The sequence below is a fragment of the Etheostoma spectabile genome, chromosome 7 (genome assembly GCF_008692095.1).
Source record: "Etheostoma spectabile isolate EspeVRDwgs_2016 chromosome 7, UIUC_Espe_1.0, whole genome shotgun sequence".
NCBI lineage: Eukaryota > Metazoa > Chordata > Actinopteri > Perciformes > Percidae > Etheostoma > Etheostoma spectabile.
In genome coordinates, this window is record NC_045739.1 from 30,138,239 (window position 1) to 30,158,857 (window position 20,619).

The 20,619-nt window shown below is 43.6% G+C and overlaps 1 protein-coding gene across 1 annotated transcript in view; it reads left to right on the forward strand.

Annotated features, from left to right (window-relative positions):
* Positions 1-2,215: 2,215 nt before the first annotated feature.
* plekhg5b (pleckstrin homology domain containing, family G (with RhoGef domain) member 5b) overlaps positions 2,216-20,619 on the forward strand; it is an 84,832-nt gene continuing 66,428 nt past the window's right edge. Inside the window, 2 exon segments of the mRNA XM_032520462.1 lie at positions 2,216-2,901; positions 15,674-15,750. Of these exon segments, the coding sequence (XP_032376353.1) occupies positions 2,778-2,901; positions 15,674-15,750 (201 nt within the window). The 5' untranslated portion in view covers positions 2,216-2,777.

Here is a 20,619-nt window from a genome sequence, read left to right on the forward strand (position 1 = left end):
GCAGTTGCTAGTATTGACGATCTAGTCAATTAAGGAGGACACGGAGGATTTAAAAACCAGGATGGACTCTTCAGAAGAGGTGATTAAAGGGAAGAAAAGTGATCCGTTTCCTGCTGAAAAGTCCGCTTTTTCAAAACCAACATGGCTCAAGATTTTGTTTCAAAACAAAACTCATCTCTTGTCATGATTCGTCATCAGATCATTTCCTACCACTATACTCCATGGTGACGTGATGCTCAAACAGAAAGAGACTGAACTCTCACCTGCCACTGGGTTTTATGTCCTTTTTGTCTCCAAAGCTGAACGCTACTGTTGTCCTTTCTCAGTGGTGACGTTAAGTTTCAACACGCAACATTTGCCAGGCGGTACCATGTTCTGAACATATGCCGTATTGACAAATCCAGAGAGAGTTGTGTGGAGCTGATAGTCTTAGTTAGCTTTGCACCGACTCATTTGGCGATGGCTTGAACGTAACGGACGTTCAAAATAGTCGCATGCTATAGCTTTAAGATTGGAGAAAACATTCAAACTTGACAGGAATTCAGAACTTTGGAATATATGTTGTTAATTGGTGGTGGAAGAAGTAGTTTGACCTACATCCTGGTTGTGATTAGGGCTGCACGATATGAGGAAAATATGCACCCTGCAATAGCGTTACATATATTACTTGCAATAAATAAATAAACAGATCTTAAAGTGTACTTAGTTCTGCAGCTTTGAGTATTCTGCTAAACTTGCTTGTTAGATTTATAACAAATAAAAGGAAATCATTAAACAAATTGAACATTGACTTGAATATAAAAGGCACCACTTAAAAAAAGTGACATTTTAACACTCTCAAATTTGACCCATTTGCAAAAACGTTCTGTATCAGAACTATGGCAAAAGAAAGTTGAAAAAAAATGTTGAAAAAAGTGAACCCCCCCCCCCCCCCCCGACTGGACCTAAACCATGTCAGAAAGTGCCCCCTGGGCCAGCACACAGCTGCTAGATACAAGTTGGTGTTTTCATTGTAAAGAGTTCAAGATTTTTTGTTTTTATATGCTGAATATATTTAGTCTGAGATCAGATCCAAGTGCACTTGAATGTCAGTGCCATAATAGAGGCAGGTACTTTCTGGCCTTTCTTTTTTATTACAAGGTGATCTGATGGAAGAGGATGAAAGCGAAGCCTCTGCTTCCCCCTCTGTTTCTGCACTAGGTGGAAATTGGCCTTTTGTGTTTGCAGCCCAGTTCTCATGCTGCACGACTGCTCTCTTCATTAAAAGGGAAGCCGCGTGCTCAAAGCTGCTTCAGATTATTACCATATGTCTGCGAAGCCCAGAGCTGAGCAGCAAACCGGCTCCCATCCTACCCTCTAATTTCTTATCCCAAAATTGGACATGTGGGTCGCTGTGTGTGTGACACCGTCCCTCCCTTCCCCCAGCCGCTGCCGCATATTCTCACAGTATTTCTTCTCCCATTTTAGACGCATAATAGCAGTGCGTCAGCCTTTTAGCAACCCTGGCGAAAAGATTATGCCTCAACTTGAGGCAGCTAACTCCATGTTGTTTTTAACTCTTTTTCAGATATTAGAGGAGTGGAAGCGCTTTGTCTCAGATGAGAATCTTATGATGGGACTGCGTTTTGGTCATTTGGTGTTTCTCATATCCAAGAGGCCAGTGTGTGTTTGTACCTCCGCGGAAATAGCTGAGCTCAGTCATCACAGAGCTGGCACATTCATAAAAAGGAATAAATCTATCAGGCGACATAAAGGGCGCGGGCACTAATTAATGCGGAAAAATGTCAACGTTTTACAGTTTGCGCAAAACATAAAGAAAGTCTCTGGATGTAGGAGGAGGTTTTAAAAGAGATCTTTGTGTCACCCAGTCCAAAAGCCATTGGCCCAGAGTGCCCGTCCCAGCATGCAACTCACCTCTGCATGAATACAACACTTGTCTGATGGAGTGGGCAGAAAGCCCCCCTATTGCCAGGAGATCCTACACAGGACTTTAACATGAGCAGCTTGCCGCACACTCACGTTTTGTACAGTTTGAGAAACCTTGCCATGGATAAAGTTGAGGCTCAGGGAAGGCAGAAGCCAGAAAACATAATACTTGGGGGTGGAGATAAGTTCGCAACATCTTTTTTAGCAGTGGGGCGTCTGTAATGTAGTCAGGAATAGCACTCTTAAATGGATTAGAAGAAGGCAGCATTTGGTGCTTGGCAGTGGGCGATTAGTGGAGAACTTAAAAATCGACACAATCAACCGGAAGAGGCATTTGACACTAATGTGGAGGGACGCGTACTAGGAAAGAAGTGCGGCCAGTTATATCACCTGTTGCCTACTTTAAAACGTGCCTGTTAAAACCTCGATGGCAGCCGTGAAGCTTATCCCGGGTTTAGAATCAATAATATGGTCCCCTGGAGATGTAACAGATTGGACTTGAGGTGAGCCAGTTTGCTCACTTGGACCGGCCTTGAAATGGAATCAGACTTGGACAGGAGGTTCAAAGCAAAGTGTTTTGTGGCTTACAGCTGGATGAGGTAATTGTGCAGGTGGGGGATGAACGCGAAGCCGTTGGCAGTTGGTGGAGTTTAAAGTTGAGTTGGTCTGGCAGGTTTGATATCCTAATGGTTGGTGAGAAGGGTGTATTAACTGTATTAAGTTCAGATTATTATGTTTTGTGGGGGGTTTCGAGGGCTGATTAGACACTTGGTATAAGTTCAGTTTTAGGGTTATGATTTGAATAGTTAGATTATATATTAATTACCATATAGTTGGCTGAAGAACTCATAATGTTCCTGTACTGGAAGAAGCGTGGAGTGTATGAGCTGGAGGCGCTGCCACCCTCTCTCACTCAGGTGGGAATAGAGCGCTACTCCTGGTCCTCATCGCTGGACGCCATCCATGATCTGTGTGGTAAGCTGGGGTACTGGGAGGTGGTGTGTGGTGGGTGTGTGGTGTGTGGTGTGTGGGTGTGTGTGGTGGGTGGGTGGGGGTGGGTTGTGGGTGTGCGTGCTCACCATGAAACAGCAGGCTGGGCAGTGGGTCGATTTGCGTTTGTCCATCCTTTTCATTTGTGATTATTTGCCGTTGGTTAAAATTTAAATAGCAAAATCTACGGGTAAATAAACTATATTAAAATGTACATTTGTTTTCTGAATGAACAAGTCGGATAGTTCTATTGATGAAGAATTGAGTGCTAACTCATTTGATCAGCCTACAGACCATCAAAGGAATATCAAGCTGGAATTTCCACATTTCTTTTTTTTTTTTCAATTATTAAATAATAGTTTCCTTTTAGAGCAGAACATATTACATATTTAAAGTACTCGTTATATGCAGTTATTTCCCCTGGCTGAACTGAATGGTGTTCGGATCTACTGTACTGCATGAAATTGGACATTAAGATTTGACTTTGGTCCAGACTGAAAAAAATATTAGGTGAATTGTCATTACATTTTCATGGTTCCCAGAAGAGGAAGCCTACTAACTTTGATAATCACCAGACTTTTCCTCTAGCGCCACCATGTGGTTGGCATCTTTGGCTTATTTTTTTGTTTTGAAGATATTTTTGGGGCATTTTTGGCCTTTATTTTGACAAGACAGCTGAAGATATGAAAGTGAGAGAGAGGGGGAATGATATGCGGCAAAGTGCCACAGGTCGGAGTCGAACCCGGGCTCGCTGCGTCGAGGAGTCAGCCTCTGTATATGGACGCCCGGTCAACTGTTAGATTGGATGGATTGGCATGAAATTTGGTACAGAAGTTCATTCTCACCTCAGGATTAGTCTCCCATTGGCTGTCCTTCCTCCACAACGCTGCTGAGGAAGGTCCGTCTAGTCCACGAAATGTTGTGGGATGGGAGAAAAACGTCCTATGGTTTATTGGCGTTTTGTTTAAACCAATCACAATGGTCTTGGGCGGCGCTAGGCGCCGAGCGCAGCGACCGTGCCTCTGCAAAAGGCAGATATCAAAAGTTTTACCTTTTGAGATTGTGTTGAAAATCTCTCAATGTTATTACTTGATTCAGCATAATGTAAAAAGAAACCAAAACCTGTTAATCCACTAAGTCTCATCCTTATTCATCTAACATGGATCAGACATTACTTCACATTGTTATATGTAACCTTTCAGCGAGCAGATGATCTGGTTCACTTGCACTTTGGAGCTAAGGATTTAAACCCTCTCATGGAAAGGTTTTTTTTTTTTCCTTTTCCATTGCTCTGTACGACCGTGGAAAGCACTCAGTGACTTGGCATGAAGACAGCCTTACATGAGAGGGAAAGAGCGGATGAGACCAGCTCCACAGTTGAAATATTTACCACTGAAGAAGTGCATAGCTGAACTGAAATGCCTCCCTGTCTCCGCTCAGGGCTTTTTTCTTTTTTTTAGAAGTGGCACAGGGGCACTTGCTTTCCGCTGTGCTGCCCGATTTATGCCATTAGTGAAGGGGAAGTGATAACACCGGGCTGGGGAGGAATGTTCTTCATCCTCTCTGCCAGCCAGCCTCTTGGAAATCCGGCTACTTTCTGGTCAGCTTAAGTAAGGTGCCTGCTGAGGCCGACCTGTTTGGCAGAGACCGAAAAGAGGAATGCCACAGAGGGAACAGTGAGGCTTTGATCCTTACCTTTTCACCATCTCTGTAATTAAGCCCTGCGCTTCTACTGAAAACATTTCCCAACTCTGTAGGAGCACACAGCCTTGGAGCTGTGTTCTGCAACACAACCAATTCAGTCCCAAGAATCAGCCCCAAAACTCATTTCTCTTGGTTATATTTTATTATAAGAGTCAGTGTCAGTTCGGGCCATCCTTCCGTCCCTTCCTCCCATCCCTTGGTTGTAGGCAGTGATGCAGGTGTGATCACATTATCCCAATCAAGGTGTGTACCCACTGTCCCGCATCATTTTTCCCCCTAAAAATGTCTTCTCTAACTGTCGCAGACGCTAGATTAGTGAAAGGAATTACCGAAAGTCGCAGCAATAATTCAAACATGGTATCTTGGGGCTAGGAATAACGTGGACGCTGCATAGACTAATCAAACAAAAGGGTTATTTGATAATTCAAATAATTGTTAGTTTAGCCCCAGGTCATTTCACTGGCAATGCATATTACACTACTTTTATTTGGATAGTTGATTTCTTATTCTACTACATCACTGAGGTCAGGCGACATCCCCAAACATCCATACCATGATGATTTTACATACTGTATTAATACTGATAATTAGAACAGGCTTTAGTGATGTTATTGTTTACTACCATAAGGGCCAACCAACAACTATATGTCTGCATATTGCATGCTGCTTTTCTTCTTAATGAAGACGTTGAATTAAAGCAGGAGGCTGCATGTCGACTTGGCTTGTTGGGATTCTTTTTTTTACCTGACCGCTCTTAAAAAGACACGAGGAAGGAAAGCTTTTGTTGAATTGTCCATCATGGACAAAGTGAGGTTATTTGGCGAGACCTAATTTGGCCAGTCCAAAATATCCCCTGTGTACAAGCACACTCTGGCATTCCTCAGGTCCTACTCAGCCACGGGTTCCAGTAACAGCAGAACATGCTTTGGTTTTTCTTGGAATGTTGCACCAATAAAGCCCATAAAAAGAACGGTCTGACACAAAAGGCCATGCTCTTATATAAGAATCAGCGCGTACTGGAGACCAATCACTGTACTTTCTGCCATTAATGCCCTAAGAAATTCAAGATATGCGGTAATCCCCGCATGACCCCTCTTAAATATGGTGACAGTGGATTGGGTTCTACCTTAAAAGTCATGTAGATAGCACTGTATTTTCTAGGTTTGTGGAAAACGTGGGTGCAAATATTTGCCAGGGGCTTAGAGGTCCTCCATCAAGAACATGTTACATTTTCCAATAAAAAAGAAAATGCAATTTCCCGTCCTTTTGGACCATTATTGGACCATAACTGTGCCTGAATCATTGGGAAATGCTGGAGCAGATAATAGATACATAACTTATTCAACAAAACCTTTTGAATGAGTCCACTGTGGACCAACTACAACCATTACAGAAGAGTCCATGAGGTAGTTTTGATGCTCACATTGATTTTAACGCCGCATATGCATGGAGAGACTTGAGAAAGCTGTGTTTTAATTCCCTGACACTAACTAATTCCAAAATGAGTCAGCAGAATAAATCAAGATATATTATTTGAGTTCCTCCAGCTTCTAAATTGAACAGTTTCGACTGCTCCGCCACGCCTCTCTGGAACAGTTTACACTTGTTGTTCTGTGGGTTTTTTCAGTTTTCTACATGGGGACCTCGGGTTCGCTCAGATGTGGTGGGGGAGGGAGACAGATGCAGGGAGGGGGTAGGAGAGTGTGTGATGCACATGTGTGTGATTTAACCACTATGGGGGTAAAACAACATTAAGCAGGAGGGCTGTGTCGTGCCCCCGCTGCCACTGAACCCTCGACATTAGAAACAGCTGCAACCTGCTCACTGGGCCCGGACTCATTCACCTGGAGAGGAATACGGTGGGGGTTCAGGACTAAAGCGGGATTTAAGGTTCTACGCAGGCTCCACGCAAGTGGCCTGAAGTTTATACTTGTGTTGGCGTGTGCGTCGATCTCTTTAAGAGAATAGCTGGGTCGGCGTGTGTGTGTGTGCGTGGGGAGTGTGTGGTAGACGGCGAGAATGAGAGAGTGACGGCGATTAGCTTCGTAACGAGTAACAAAACTAGACTCATAGTGAGAATATGGGGTGGGGGGGTGGGGGGGTGCAACGCTGGCAAAGCCATGACAGAGTGACACACATCACGGCGACGTGTCGTTTTTCAAGAGGTGCACATCAGGCTACGCCGTAGAGTCCGTGTCTCCACCTACATACGTACCCATGGCGTAGTTCCAACTCCTAATCTCCGGATCGGCTCCGTGCTCCGCCGTCCGTCAACCCCCACCAGGTCCGGATTTGTTGTGGAACGGCTGCGGCCATGACTGACAGCTGAAGTCTCGAGGACCCGCGAGATCTTGCATATTCACGTAGAATGGAACAACAAAACCAACAGTTAGTTTCCATCCAGAGGAGTAGAGTGGGAACACCTGTGTGGTTCTCAAGGTGTAGTGCAGGGTGATATGATCCGCCTTGAGCATGCTCTATTTTATTTTGAAAATTAACCGGGTGTTTTATCTTGTTTCTGTACTCGACTTTATGTCCCGCACTATCTGCCGTGTGTTGAATTGCTGCGGAGCTCTCCGGAGGGCTGGGGATCGCCGGAGCTCAGGTGGAGTCCGGACGCAGCCGCTCCACAGTCAGTGGAAATACACACGTTGACTTTAATGGAAACCTAATGAACCGGTGGAATTTAGGAGTAACGCAGACGCATGACTCTCGCTTAAAGGGCTGGGTGGTTTTTTTATTTAACCAAGCCTTTTCAGGTGTTTGATTTGTTAGACACAAATACTGAAGGTTTTCGTGTGACACATAACATAACCTTTTTCTTCTGTTAATAAGCCATTGTCCTGGTACAAGGATATGACCTGCTGATGAGCTCACCCTCTATAAAGTGAGAAGCACATATTACAATTTTCTCTTTGAAATTAGTCCAATCGATTATTATTAATTATTTCACACTTAAAACGTTTTAAATTCCATCAAAATAATCTTTAGAACTAGACACTCTGCTATAATATACTACAAATAGTATATGATAATAACAATAATAATAATAGTGTACACTTTATTACTCCCGCAAGGGGAAATTACAATTTACACTCTGTTGTTATTACACACATTACACAGAGGCCTGAATTACACACACATGCTCAGTATCTATACATGCTCTAATGGAGAGATGTCAGAGTGGGGGGGCTGCCCATGGAAAGGCGCCCCGAGCAGTTGGGGGTTCGGTGCCTTGCTCAAGAGCACCTTGGCAGTGCCCAGGAGGTGAACTGGCACCTCTCCAGCTACCAGTCCACCACCATGCTTTGGTCCGTACGAAGATTGAACCAGCGACCCTCCGGTTCCCAACCCAACTCCCCACTGACTGAGCTACCTATATCTTCATATCTATATTTTAGTTACATAAGGCTCAACAAGACCCTGCACCCTACCTGACTTTCTTCCCTTTTCACCTTCCTGTCTGCTCATTCCATATTTATGTATTGTGTCTGTCGGTCGGTCGGCTACCTCAACATGTGCCGGTACCTTTGCCAGCTTTCCGGTCCGTATGCCGTCCCGCCTGCCTGCCATCTGCGTGCGTCTCCCAGGAGTCTTTTCATAATGATCTCCTGGCGAGGAGGTGCATGTTTCTAGTACGTGGCGGGAGGGAGGGAGGGAGGGAGGGAGGGAGTGGGTGAAGGGATTTTGAAAAACACAATGTAAAAATAAGGAGAGGAGTTGAAGCCTGAGCAATCAGAATAAGCTCACCCCCTCCCTCCATGTGCCATGATGCGATCTCACCGTGGATGGAGGATTTCACCAAATAGAAGGCAGAGGGAAGCATTCTTAACATTCCTCCAAAACGACGCGTGTTTGCCTCAGCCTTTCTCCACCTAAATATGGATTTCTGGCGAGGCTCAGAGGGAGGCTGAGGTGTGCAAGGAGATGACGAGTATGTCGGGCACAATGCGGTGATAATAGAGCTGGTTAAACCCTACAGTAATTTGATATTGGATTGCATCTTTTAGTACCACCTCAGTCAAGGTTCCAAGCGAGCTGAGGCGATACCAAAAAGTGACGTGGAAACCTGCCGACTACTGGTTGGTTGGATCACTGCGTTTTTAGCAAAGAGTGCGGAGTGTGTGTCTGGAATAAACACGACATTTTAAAAAAAAAAATCAGAACCAGAGATTTCACCAGTCGGACATCCAACGCCCACCAGATGGTCTGCAGCGGCGATTTTGCAAAGTGTGAATGATATGAAACACAAACAGTACACAGCAGACATATTTTGGTGTGTAATCATAGTTGCTAAAGTTTATGTACTTTATATAGCGAATAGTAAATACTGACCGGCGCCCCTAACACATGCAAATGTTAGCTAACGTTACCAGGAAACTTAGCTTACCGTTGTTTTCCAGCGGTGATTTGGCTTCCTTCAGGTTCTTTTGAAACAAAACATTTCTTCTGGCTGTGGCAAGTAGCCGACGTGCTGTTGTGAGTTGCGTTGAAAATCACATCATCACGCGTAGCTATGGTGACCGGCCACGCTGAGGCGTTACTCAATCTGCAATGGAAAACGGACGCAGAATGCGTCGAGATGAGACGAGTCAAGCTGCTACCAGCAGTGGAAAAACGCCATAAGCTCGTACACAGGATGTATGCAGTTTACGATGACAGCAACTGATTTACCACTCAGAAATCAAAGACTTATTTGGAACAATTGACAGCAGCAGGCCTCTCATTGTTAGTCAGCGACAGTCGATTTGTGTTGGCTGAAATCACGAGTGTTGCTGGCGGATTTGATTAGTTGTAGCTGGCGAGCTCATTAAGCCCAATGGGTGTGTGGAAACTCTTTCCCTGGCTTACACTTTCAATGGTTCCATATAACCAATCAGAGCCCTTCATTTTTATTTGGATGAGTATGAATATTAAAAGAAGTTGATTTATTGTTCTAGCATATCATGTAGGCCTGATTGCAGCTAACTAATCAGAGCCTTGGAATATGTATTTGATGGTCATACATACAGTACATGTTTTGTGAAACAAGGCATCAAACGCTAACAAAATAATATAATAAATCATAATAAAACACAAACGACACATGTGATAAGCTGTAGGCCTCCTGGTTTTTGCTCAATAAATCTTTGATTTCTTTTCTGATCGACTACGCAATCAATAGACAAATTGTCTCAGGGCTAGAATAGCTTTCACATCCTGTCAACTAGCGCACATGGAAGGTTTGACAGCAAAGCCAATGCAAGAACAAGAACCCTGACTCATTTCCACTGTAAAACCCCGTTCCTAATCGCATTGTGGTTACAAAACGAGGAAGCGGAGATTGACAAGTTGGAATACTTGGTACGTCTTGCGTGCTGGAGTGATTCATTTGGAACTTGGCTCGATGCTCTGGGTTATTTATGAGAGTCTAATGGGTCTTTGCCCCGGGCGGTGTGTCTCTGTGGCGAGCGAGCGAGCCAGCAGAGAGCTGCGTGGATGGGACGCTCCACTGTCTCTATGGTGTGCAAGCTCATTGTCTGCTGTCACATGAGTTCCTGTATTTGTGTGTGTGTGTGTGTGTGTGTGTGTGTGTGTGTGTGTGTGTGTGTGTGTGTGGTGTGTGTGTGTGTGTGTGTGTGTGTGTGTGTGTGTGTGTGTGTGTGTGTGTGTGTGTGGTGTGTGTGTGTGTGTGTGTGTGTGTATACTTGTTTGCTTTTGGCTTAATCAGCACTGCTGAGTTCAGGAATTCCAGTGTGTGAGAGGGAGAGAGAGAGAGAGAGAGAGAATAAGCATATAATACAATGATTTAACAATATACGGGATGGTCTAATGGCGAAGCGAGGGCTAAGAGTATAAGAAGAAGCTCGAGTTTAGTACAGCGGGACATGCATTGGATTTGAGCTCATGGCTCAGTGACAGTTTATGAAAATGAACATGTAACGTAACCCATGCAGCCATTGTTCCTTTGTGTTGCCCCCGCTGCTTATTAGACATGGCAAGCTTCAAGCTTTAGTGCGTAGCTCTTTTATATAAATGAAGGTCCTTTACATTCAAGCCGTCGCCAAATGAGTTGCTCCAAAGCTAATGAAGAGCTCCACACAACTCTCTCTGGATTTCTCAGCATGGCGATGTTCAGAAGATTGCGGCGACTTTCGCACGCAGGAATTCAAGCGAAGTTAATGAGCTCTTCTGAATGTTTCTTTGATCCTCCGTGTCCTCCTTGGCTACTAGGATCTGTGTAAAGGAGTGGTAGGGGCGTGTGCTTGTGTTACGTGGATGCCCCAACAGTTATGTTGTCATTACTTAGAATTCCTCATCGGGGGGGGACAGAAACTACACACTATGGCTTTAAAGATGACTTGTCAGTCATGTTATTTCTTCAAATTTCTTCCATCTAGTGTCAAATCCTGAATGCTTACCGACATAATTCGTCATTTTTTACATTTCATAAACCCTTTTCTATGTTATAATACTTTGATAATTGAATTAACCTATGTATTGTCTTCACTTTTGGGACCTCTCATATCCCTTGGGTTTTGGGGTTTTAAAAACAATTCTGAAATACAATTTTACTTCACAATCTATTAACAAATATTGTCTTTATCTCAATTTCAAACTATTGAAATAACATAATGTATATGTTTAGGGAATGCAATCAGTCTGTACTGGAACACAATTAAAAATGGAAGTGTGATTCATTTTTTGTCATAAGGTTATAATTCATGTTAAAAATCCACAATGGAAAAAAACATAAGTGGTCATATCCAGAATAAGTTTCTGAATTGAGTCAGTAATACATGTTTATCACAGAAAATAAGGTAATCGTTGATCTTCAGGTAGAAAAAAATGTATACTTTTTTCTTCTCGTAAAAATTTGAAATGGGTCAATTTGACCTGAATACCATACAAAGGTTAAAAGCACTAGCCCTAGTCGAGGTTAGGCCCTGATAACTGGTTCTTTTGGATCTCTTTCTAAGTTGGTAAAATGCGCAGATTTGTGTAATAATACAAATAAAAGTAATTTAGCTGAATAGCAAATGTAATCTATCTGATACATTTAAAGTTTCAGAATGCCAGTCTTCAAGTTTTTATTTTGCGACCCCTTGGGTGCAGAGGAAACGAGCTGTTCATACATTACATGTTATCACCTTTTAAGTGAATACAGCTAACTTGTTAGCAGACAGCTGTTTCTTGAATCATTTAGCAGGTCCAGAGCAACATTAGCATTTTTTTGTTCCCCTTCACCCGCTGAATGTAACTAATCTGTGAAGAAGAAGTTCTTCCTCATTGGAAAACACTCCATAAAAGCTGGGGGCTCCTTGTGCAGCCTGCTGCTTGCAAACCCCGGAGGGGGGGGCTGTTAGCTTGAGGCCTGCTAGCGACGGCCTCGGCCTGTTCCCAGCACAGCACAGACACCGGAGGGACTTTGTTTTCCTGGAAGCTGGTGAAAGTTTGACATAATGCGCTTTGCCTCGGTGGACTTGTTGAAAGGTGATCATAAAGGCTTTTTAAGCCACGCTGGTGTCCGTCCACCACTTTGGAGACTAAAATATCAACAACTAGCTTAAGGATTGGCCTGAAATTTGGTTGTCCACAGAGGATATGATTGATATTGACTGGTGATTTCCTAAATTTATCTGGCACCTCCAGCAAGCCAGTGCCTTCACTTCTTCCATTCTGTGACGTATCTTAACCACCATGTTGTCTCAAATCGTGCAAAACTTTTTTTAATGGTAAATCGCAGTGGGACAAAGTATTACTGCCACCTATTGTCAACCACTGTCTGAATAGTTATAAAAAAAAAAATACATTTTTGTAGTTAGTTTTTTGACATTTCGATCGTAACTGGTGCAACTTTCTTGCCCGTCATTTTCACAAGTTTAAAATAGAGATTATCCGGTACCATTTTTACCAGTGTGTCATATATTTTATTTATTATGTTTTACTGCCTACTACTATCCCTGTATGGATACAAACACAAGCAATGAACGCCACAGCACTTTCTTTTATTATCCAGTTTGACAGTCAGTTATGACAAAAATAAGAACACAAATAAACTACTTTAACGTAGATTTTCTTTAGGGCTTTATGACATGGTATCGGTTCACAAACTCCGGTAATTCCCGATACCAGCGTTTTAGGCAGTATCGGAGGTGATGCCGATACTGGTATCTGCATTGGAACACCTCTAGTTTGAAATGACGTTTCCGATCTTGTAGTTTCGGCTCCCTAGCGAAGATGGCGATGGTTGAGGGCGAGTGGTGTCCAGTGTTCCTGCTCAACTTTTGAGTGCAGCATCCGGGTACTCATAGTGCACTGCACTCTGGCATACTTATATGCTTATACTCAGTGTGAACACCCTATGCACTCAGAATAGCAAGTTTAAGTACAAGTGTCCTATTTGAGACATGGTACCACTCTTGTTTTTACTCTCACTCTTTATATAGAGCAGGGGTCTTCAACGTTTTCCAGACCAAGGACCCCCAAACTGATGGCGAGATGGAGCGGGGACCCCCTAATTATATATATTGTATAAAATTGTGTTATATCAAACTGGTCCTATAGTGCCATGTGTGCATTGATGACTGAAAGACATCTTCTGCCTCCACTTATCTGTTTACTACAGTGTGTTGAATTCATGTTAATGTGGATTTAAAGACATTTCAATTAGTGGAAAAAATGGCTGGGGGGGGAATATAAAAAAAAGTCTAATCAACCTAAACTTTCGCGACCCCCATGCAGTACCTCCGCGGACCCCCTAGGGCTCGTGGACCCCCTGTTGAAGACCCCTGATATAGAGCATATCCACTGCAGACAGGTTGACCCTTCCCTCCCCGGTGGGGAAGCCTTGGCCTCTGTGGTATGCACCCATTACTCTGTTTTTCCCTCTTCCCTGCGAGCACCCTTGGCCTGTGAGTGTAGCTGGAGCCAAGTGGATGACTCGAGGTGACTTGTTTCCACGCGCCAGCCGGCGGCCCAGAGAAAGCCCTCGGCTCTTTCGCCATGTCTTTCGCGCTGACAAATTATTGTTTGCGCTTGGCCTTAAAGTTCAGCCGCTAAGTGACTTCATTTTCTCGCAGCAGCCCTCCTGTATTACGGATGATGTTGTAATGATATATCATTTGTGGCTTGGCGAAAATGGGTTACAGGGGACATTACAACGAACAGGTTATCTGAGCCGGCTGGAAAGGCTTTTTGCTACAAAGTCCTGTCATGTCCAGAAACAGGAGACCCCCCCCCCCCCCCAGCTCTTTGTACTTACCTCTTACTTAGGGCTGCACAATTAATCGAATTTAATCGCGATCACGATTTGGACTTCCCACGATCAAATTTGCGTGATCGAGCGATTATTTTTTTTAAAGCGTCATTTCATAGAACGCTCCGGGTTTTTTGCAAAGCCAATCTCCCGCTCCATAAAGCCGTCTGCTCATGAGCCAGTCAGAGTAGTTCACTGCACCCCGTGCAGCTAAGTTTCTAGATGTAGACAGTCACAGAGGACAGAGTAGCGTGAGGAAAACTCAACAGATAGCAGTCGGTAATACGTCAGTCTCAAGGTTTACCAGTTTACCAGTAAACGCAACACTTTGTCCCATTGTGTTTTCCAGACAACAGCAGTGACCAGTGCTAGTCGGTGCTAGTTAGCGTCTGTTAGCTGTTAGCTAGTAGCGTCTGTTAGCTGTTAGCTCTTCTAGGACGCACCGGTGCTAATGTCCTCGCATCCGCTGCAATGCTGTTTATATGGATACGGTTTAATTTTGCGTTACATGACCCATTTCGTCTGTAAAGCCGTGCCTGTGTTGGATCTTTCTACGCTCTCTCGTCCTACTCTCTCTCCTCTTACTCTCCGCGCCCCGCCACACAGCGGCCGCCGGTCCACACTTCTGATATATGTCTACAGTTTTAATTTTTCATTAACACAGCTGTATATTGTTAAGTATGAGGGGGCAAACCTGTATTTGTACCAGTGTTTCCGCGGGTAACTGTTATCGCGGCCGCTACGGCGAAGAACACAGAAGAAGTTTTTGAATGCAGCTAACTTCAGTTGGTAGAGTAACAGCGTGAGACGGAGCTGCTGGACCGAAGCCTGGACCAGGACCAGAGATGTGACCCATGGCCAGAATATCATAGTTCATAAAAATGCAGCGCAGTGAAGATACAGACGTTTAATACACACGACGTGTGTATCCGCCGTTCGACCCGTGCTGGACCCGTTCATAATGATCAGCCGTCTCTCTGTGAGTAGCGTCCATCACACTCCCTCTCGCAGTTATAAATAGCCTATGTGACAATAAAATTTGTTTTGGTTAAAATCAACAAATAATCGTGAGAATAATCGCGATCAAAATTTTGATCAAAATAATCGCGATTATCATTTTGGCCATAATCGTGCAGCCCTACTCTTACTCTCTCCTTCCTGCACACGTATTCTCTGTATTTCTCATTAGGCAGACAGATAGATATCGGTGCTCTGTTATGATATCTTTATCGTGTGTGTACATGTAGAAGATGTAGACGTAAACACTGCCTTTTATCATACCCTAACCGCAGCGTTGGCCAACTAGTCAAGTACATTTTGCAAGGTTTATTTGACAACTTGTTATTGTGGAGAACAGCGAGCTTACCCACGACGAGTGCACTCCGGTACAGAAACCCGAATGGGGCTTCCTCTCATTCGCGTCCATTTTCTGCCCGTCTCTTTGGTCGTTATTCATTTCTCTCTGATCTCCTCCCAACAGTGCCCACCCCCCCCCCCCCCCCCCCGTTTCAGTCTTTTGTTTACCTTTTCTTTGAGAAATCCCTTTAACCAGACTTGTCCTTTTTTGTTTTATGGCATGGCTCCTTGGTCTCTTATTACTGCGTGAGAGTGATTCTTGCGTCTCCTACAGTCACTCTCTCCCTCCGTCCTTACATAAACACAGGCGGGGACTTAACGTCTTTGTGTCTACAATAAGTTTTTACAGCTTCACCAAGACAGGTGTGTTAATGGCTGGCTGAGTAGCTGTCTGGGTGGCTGCTGTGGTGTTTTAGTGATAAAGAGAGATGCTTCATTGACTCGTGTGTTCCTTTTCAGATGAGAAGCCCGTCCAGGAGGAGGACTGGGTGGGTTGCCAGCATCCTCAGTGTCCGGACCGCCGGAGGGCCACTAAGGTAAGACCATAAACCCTTAAACCTGCCAGGTCAACAACTGTACAAGAAGGACCGTGATTTCAGTCCAGAGTGTCCTGAAGTCCTGAAAAATCCTTAAACTCTCACTTAAAGCAATAGTTTAATTTTTGGAATGATATGCTTATTTGCATGATTATTCTTTTCTTTTTTTAAATCTAGTTTGTTTAACCTGGATTCGGCAAGTTTTGTTATTTTTCGACAGAGCCAGGTTAGCTGTTTCCCAACGTTTTCCAGTGTTTATGCTAAGCTAAGTTAACCAGCTGCTAGCAGACAAGAGTGATTTTGAGCTTCTCATCTAACACTAGGCCAGAAAAGGATTACGTGTATTTCCTAAAATGTTGAACTATCCCTTTAAGGTGCTATAAGAGCTTTTTTTCTTATGACAAATCAACCCAGTCACATAGACCCACTAGGCAGTATGTATATAATCAAGACAGCTGTGGTAGAGGGGTTTCTGTTTAGGTTAGGAGGGGGGGAATCGATACAGCATAGTATTGCAATATTTTCAGTGGCAATACTGTATCAATACACAGGCGCCAAGTATGGATCTTTTATTATGTATGTGTTGGTCAGTTTGTCTGCTTGACAGTTCCAGTTTGCAGCAATACAATTAAAGGGATAAGAACAAACAGAAATGGATCTTTTTAGATAAAACAGATTTTGACAAAGATCTAATAAAAAAAGGTTATTAATTGCAATATATCACAGAATATTGCGATATGTTTAAAATCCCAATAATATCGTATCGTGGCATAAGTATCGTGTTGTGGCATCGTATCGGGAGGTGTCTGGTGAGTCCCACCCATAAGTTAGGTGGCGGCAAAAAAAGGGTGTGTTTGTAACTATTGTTAGACACTTTATAAGAGAGAGAGCAACACACACACACACACACACACACACACACACACACACACACACACACACACACACACACACACACACACACACACACACACACCTTGCACACATTTACGTTAAAATGACAAATGCCTATAGCGGCTATCGAGTTGTATCCGCCGAGAGAAAAGGGGGGATGGGTGTGATGTTGTTAGAGACGAGAGGTCTGCAGAGAGAGGAGGTCAGGGTGGTTGAATGGGTTAACAAAACGTCAGACTTTGCCACGGGACACTAGCCATCCGTTTCCTGTTTCCCACCGACGGGCAACTTGGTTTCTTTTCAACAAGACCTTAATCGTTCCCTAATCTTAACCAAGTGTTATTACTGTAACCATGATGACTAACGTGCCCTGACCTTAACCAAGTAGTTATTTTAACCCAAACCATGATCTATCCTCGCCCTAACCTAGTCGTTTTGTGCCGTAAACTAACCACACTGCAACCTAAAGGGCTTTTTCTGGGGATGTGTGATGGTTTTGGGAGGCACCGACAAATTGTGTTGTCCTGCCTATAGAGACATCAGAGGGCAATTACTGTCATCGTAGTGATTTGCAAGACACATGGGGGGGCCAGGCTGGGGCCACATGCCATTTTAGGGATACCAAATATATTATGCACAAGCGTTACATACAAGGGGGTAAGCCAGCCTCGACAAAGTGTAGCTCCTATGGCGCCATTTTGATGCTATCAAGCCATCACCCGTTGTTAGCATCCCATTGACTGCCATTCATTTTGGCGCCACTTTGACAGAGAATAACTTTACATTGTTTATTTCTAAAGAAACACGACAATGGATAAAAGGCTCCGTTACCTTGTAGCTCACGTTATGGCTCTGTAGCAGACGTTTTTATAAAAATAAGCTAACGATTGTGTCATAACCACACGACTTGCTGTCGCACAGTAGAGGAATCACACTACAGTACAGGGTGAGCTCGCAGACAGTTTGGTCTTCCATCAGCTGTTTAGGTTTAATTACTAATGTTAACTAGCATGTTAGTTAGCAGTAATGAGCCTGTGTCTATGTTAGCTCCTAAACTATGCCTACGCTCTCAGTCTCTGCTGATTGGGAATGAATGAGATTTCTCTTGCACAGCTACTAGAAGACTTACAACTTTCAGACAGGTTGCTCACGTCACATCTACATATTCAAGCTCAGTTGGAGGCTGCGCAGTAACGCTCAGCATCACCGGTAAAGAGCTTCTAACAGACTCCACTGGTCTCCATTGAAATCAACGACGTCACATTGTCCATTTCTTATGTCTATGATTATAAACCACCAAGCATCCATAGGTTTGGTTCTACAAAAGACTAACAACACATCCATAACAATAAACTGAATACTCATTCAGTGTTAACCTACATTTTATGTATCACTGGAACTAATAAAGTATACATTTGTTATTATTAAGAATGTAAAAAATATTTACCAAAGTTATGAGGGGGGGGGGGCAGCAGGGGTCTAGGCTCAATATTACTGGCGCAACTGCCAAACCGCCCCTGCCAGAGCCCTAAACAGAACAGATCTCCAGGCAAAGCTGCCATTTCTTCTTTTAGGTGTTAAAAGGGGGGAGTGGGGGGGATCCGGACTCTGTGCCTGCCTGCTAGACTGTCAAATGACTTATTCCTTTGAAGCCACTGGTTTCAGGCCAGAAGAGAAGCTGTCATAGTGTCTGGTCTGCTCTGTTTTGGCTTTGTCGACTCCCCACCGCCACTAGTGCGAAGCATTAAACGGATTTAAATCAAGATGTTGCTCCCTTCTGTCCTCTCAGTGGAAACAATGGAACGGGAAAACGGCCGAGAGAAAAGTGCATTTAGCGAGCAGTGAAGAGACAGCCGGTTAAATATAGTTTTTTCTCCATGGCAACTGCGAATAATAAAGTGGGGGAAGAAGAGAGAGCCACAGAGCTTAACGTGAACTATCCTCTCCCTGCTCCTCACATTATTGAGTCTCCCAACCTCACTTTTTCCTGAAAGACTCTTGAGCCTATGAGGCTTCTCTCACATGACAGGGTCCCTCCTTTTTTAGTAGTGAATGAGGCAGAAGGTGAATTCACGAGCTATGTGTCATTTAAAAGCATGCAATAGTGTTTATATGAGCTGCTGTGTGGCCCGGGGGGGGGAGGGGGGGGGGGGACAAAGCATGTCTGACGCCACCTGTCTCCTTGGTCCGGGTCAGGGTTGATGTTATTATGTAAGGGGATTAGGGGAAAGACAAGACGAGCCAAGTGTGGACTGGGATACACGGAGAGACAGGGAGACGGGGAACTTGACAGCAGATGCAAAAGGATTATTCGCAATATAACTGTTTTATTAACAGTGAAAACAAAGAAAGTACGACTGTGTAAAGCAATTACACGTGTGCAGGTTGCAGGTTTAAAACCAGATTTCTAAGGTGCAATACCGATTTATACCATAATGTAAGTTGACTCCTTGCAATGATTACACATAACTTATTTTCCAAAGTACAGCAGCACTTTAAATGTTCTTAATTGTGAAAGGCAACTAAGCTAATTTAACCCGTTCATTGTTGTTTTGGTCAGTTAGGGGGCAACAAGATAAACTGTAAAGCTGCTGTTAGCAAATATTTGCCTAGTTACACGTCAAGTGATAAAGATCAACATGATCATTCATTTGAAGTCGTGTTTCTGGCCAACAGAAGTATTGAAGTCCAATAGGCCTGTAACAATTATTACATAATTGTCCATTTTTTTTTTCCATAATCACTGTTTCTGGAATAAGTTGTTCACATGCCTATGACTGGTGATGTGGATTTTGTTTAGACATGCCAAAATGTAATTATATAAGTGGTATATATATTATTGGTCAGACTATACATTTGAATTCTTATTATTTTTTTGGGTATTTGTTGGCTCTATACATGTACTTGTGTTACTACATTATCCGGGTCACATGACAGTGATATAACCAAAAGATTTATCCTGGAAGTCGTTCACAACTTTAATTTGTCTGACAAGTGATCAATACATGTTTTTAAATTTGACTACAAAAGAGCACGATATGGTTGATCCCAATTATTTCTGAGACAGTTTATTGTACAGCAGAGTTTGGACTTGTTACAGCTCCAATATTATAAAAATATGAATACTGTTTATAGGCCCTGTATTTGCTTTAGGATTCTGTCTGTGCGTCCATGCAAAATGTCATGATCACGACCAGGGGCAAGTCTGGGGGGTGGGAGGGGGAATGTGACACGGATACAGTTCCTTCTAAAGTGTTAAGCCCCCCCCCACCGCACCACCTCACCCCGTTTAATCAGTAATTAGCCGACTATCACTGAGCCAGCTACTGAACGTTAGCTAATGTTTTTTTGACACTATGATGGAACTAAACCTGACGCTTTATAAGTCATAATAATACCGATGTTCTAACAATCAGCAATTTGAGTTGCTTCCATCTCCATTTGTGTTCTAATCTGTACCATGAAATTACTAACTTCTTCTCTGGGGACTACCAGCGTTAAACTGTCCAACCGCTCTCCTGCTGTCCCTCTGACAGATCACATGGAGACTGAGCCAAAGGCGGGACTCTGGGCCCATGACCTTTGGTGGACCAGCAGTACGTTTCTGTGAACCCTTTCCTTGACGGGGCTTACAGGTGCATAGCATCAGCGACACAGGATATTAAACCTGTTTCAAGCCCTTTGAACATGTAATTGTTTGTCCTCTGTCACTAAAAGACAGGCCTGCAAACTAACTTGAAGAACTAAAATTGAAAAAAAAAAAAAAAAAAGTTAGGGTCTAAAATCGCCCATGATCACTGTAGCGGCCCCTCGGATTTATGGACTCGGACGCAGAGAGTTTCAAACGGGTGTCAATTTATTCTTCCTCTTAAGGAGCACCAGGCACCATATGAACACCGTGAAAACTACAGAGAACAGAAGTACAAAAAGTTTCAATGTAGATTCACAAACAATACATATATTAAATCATCTTCC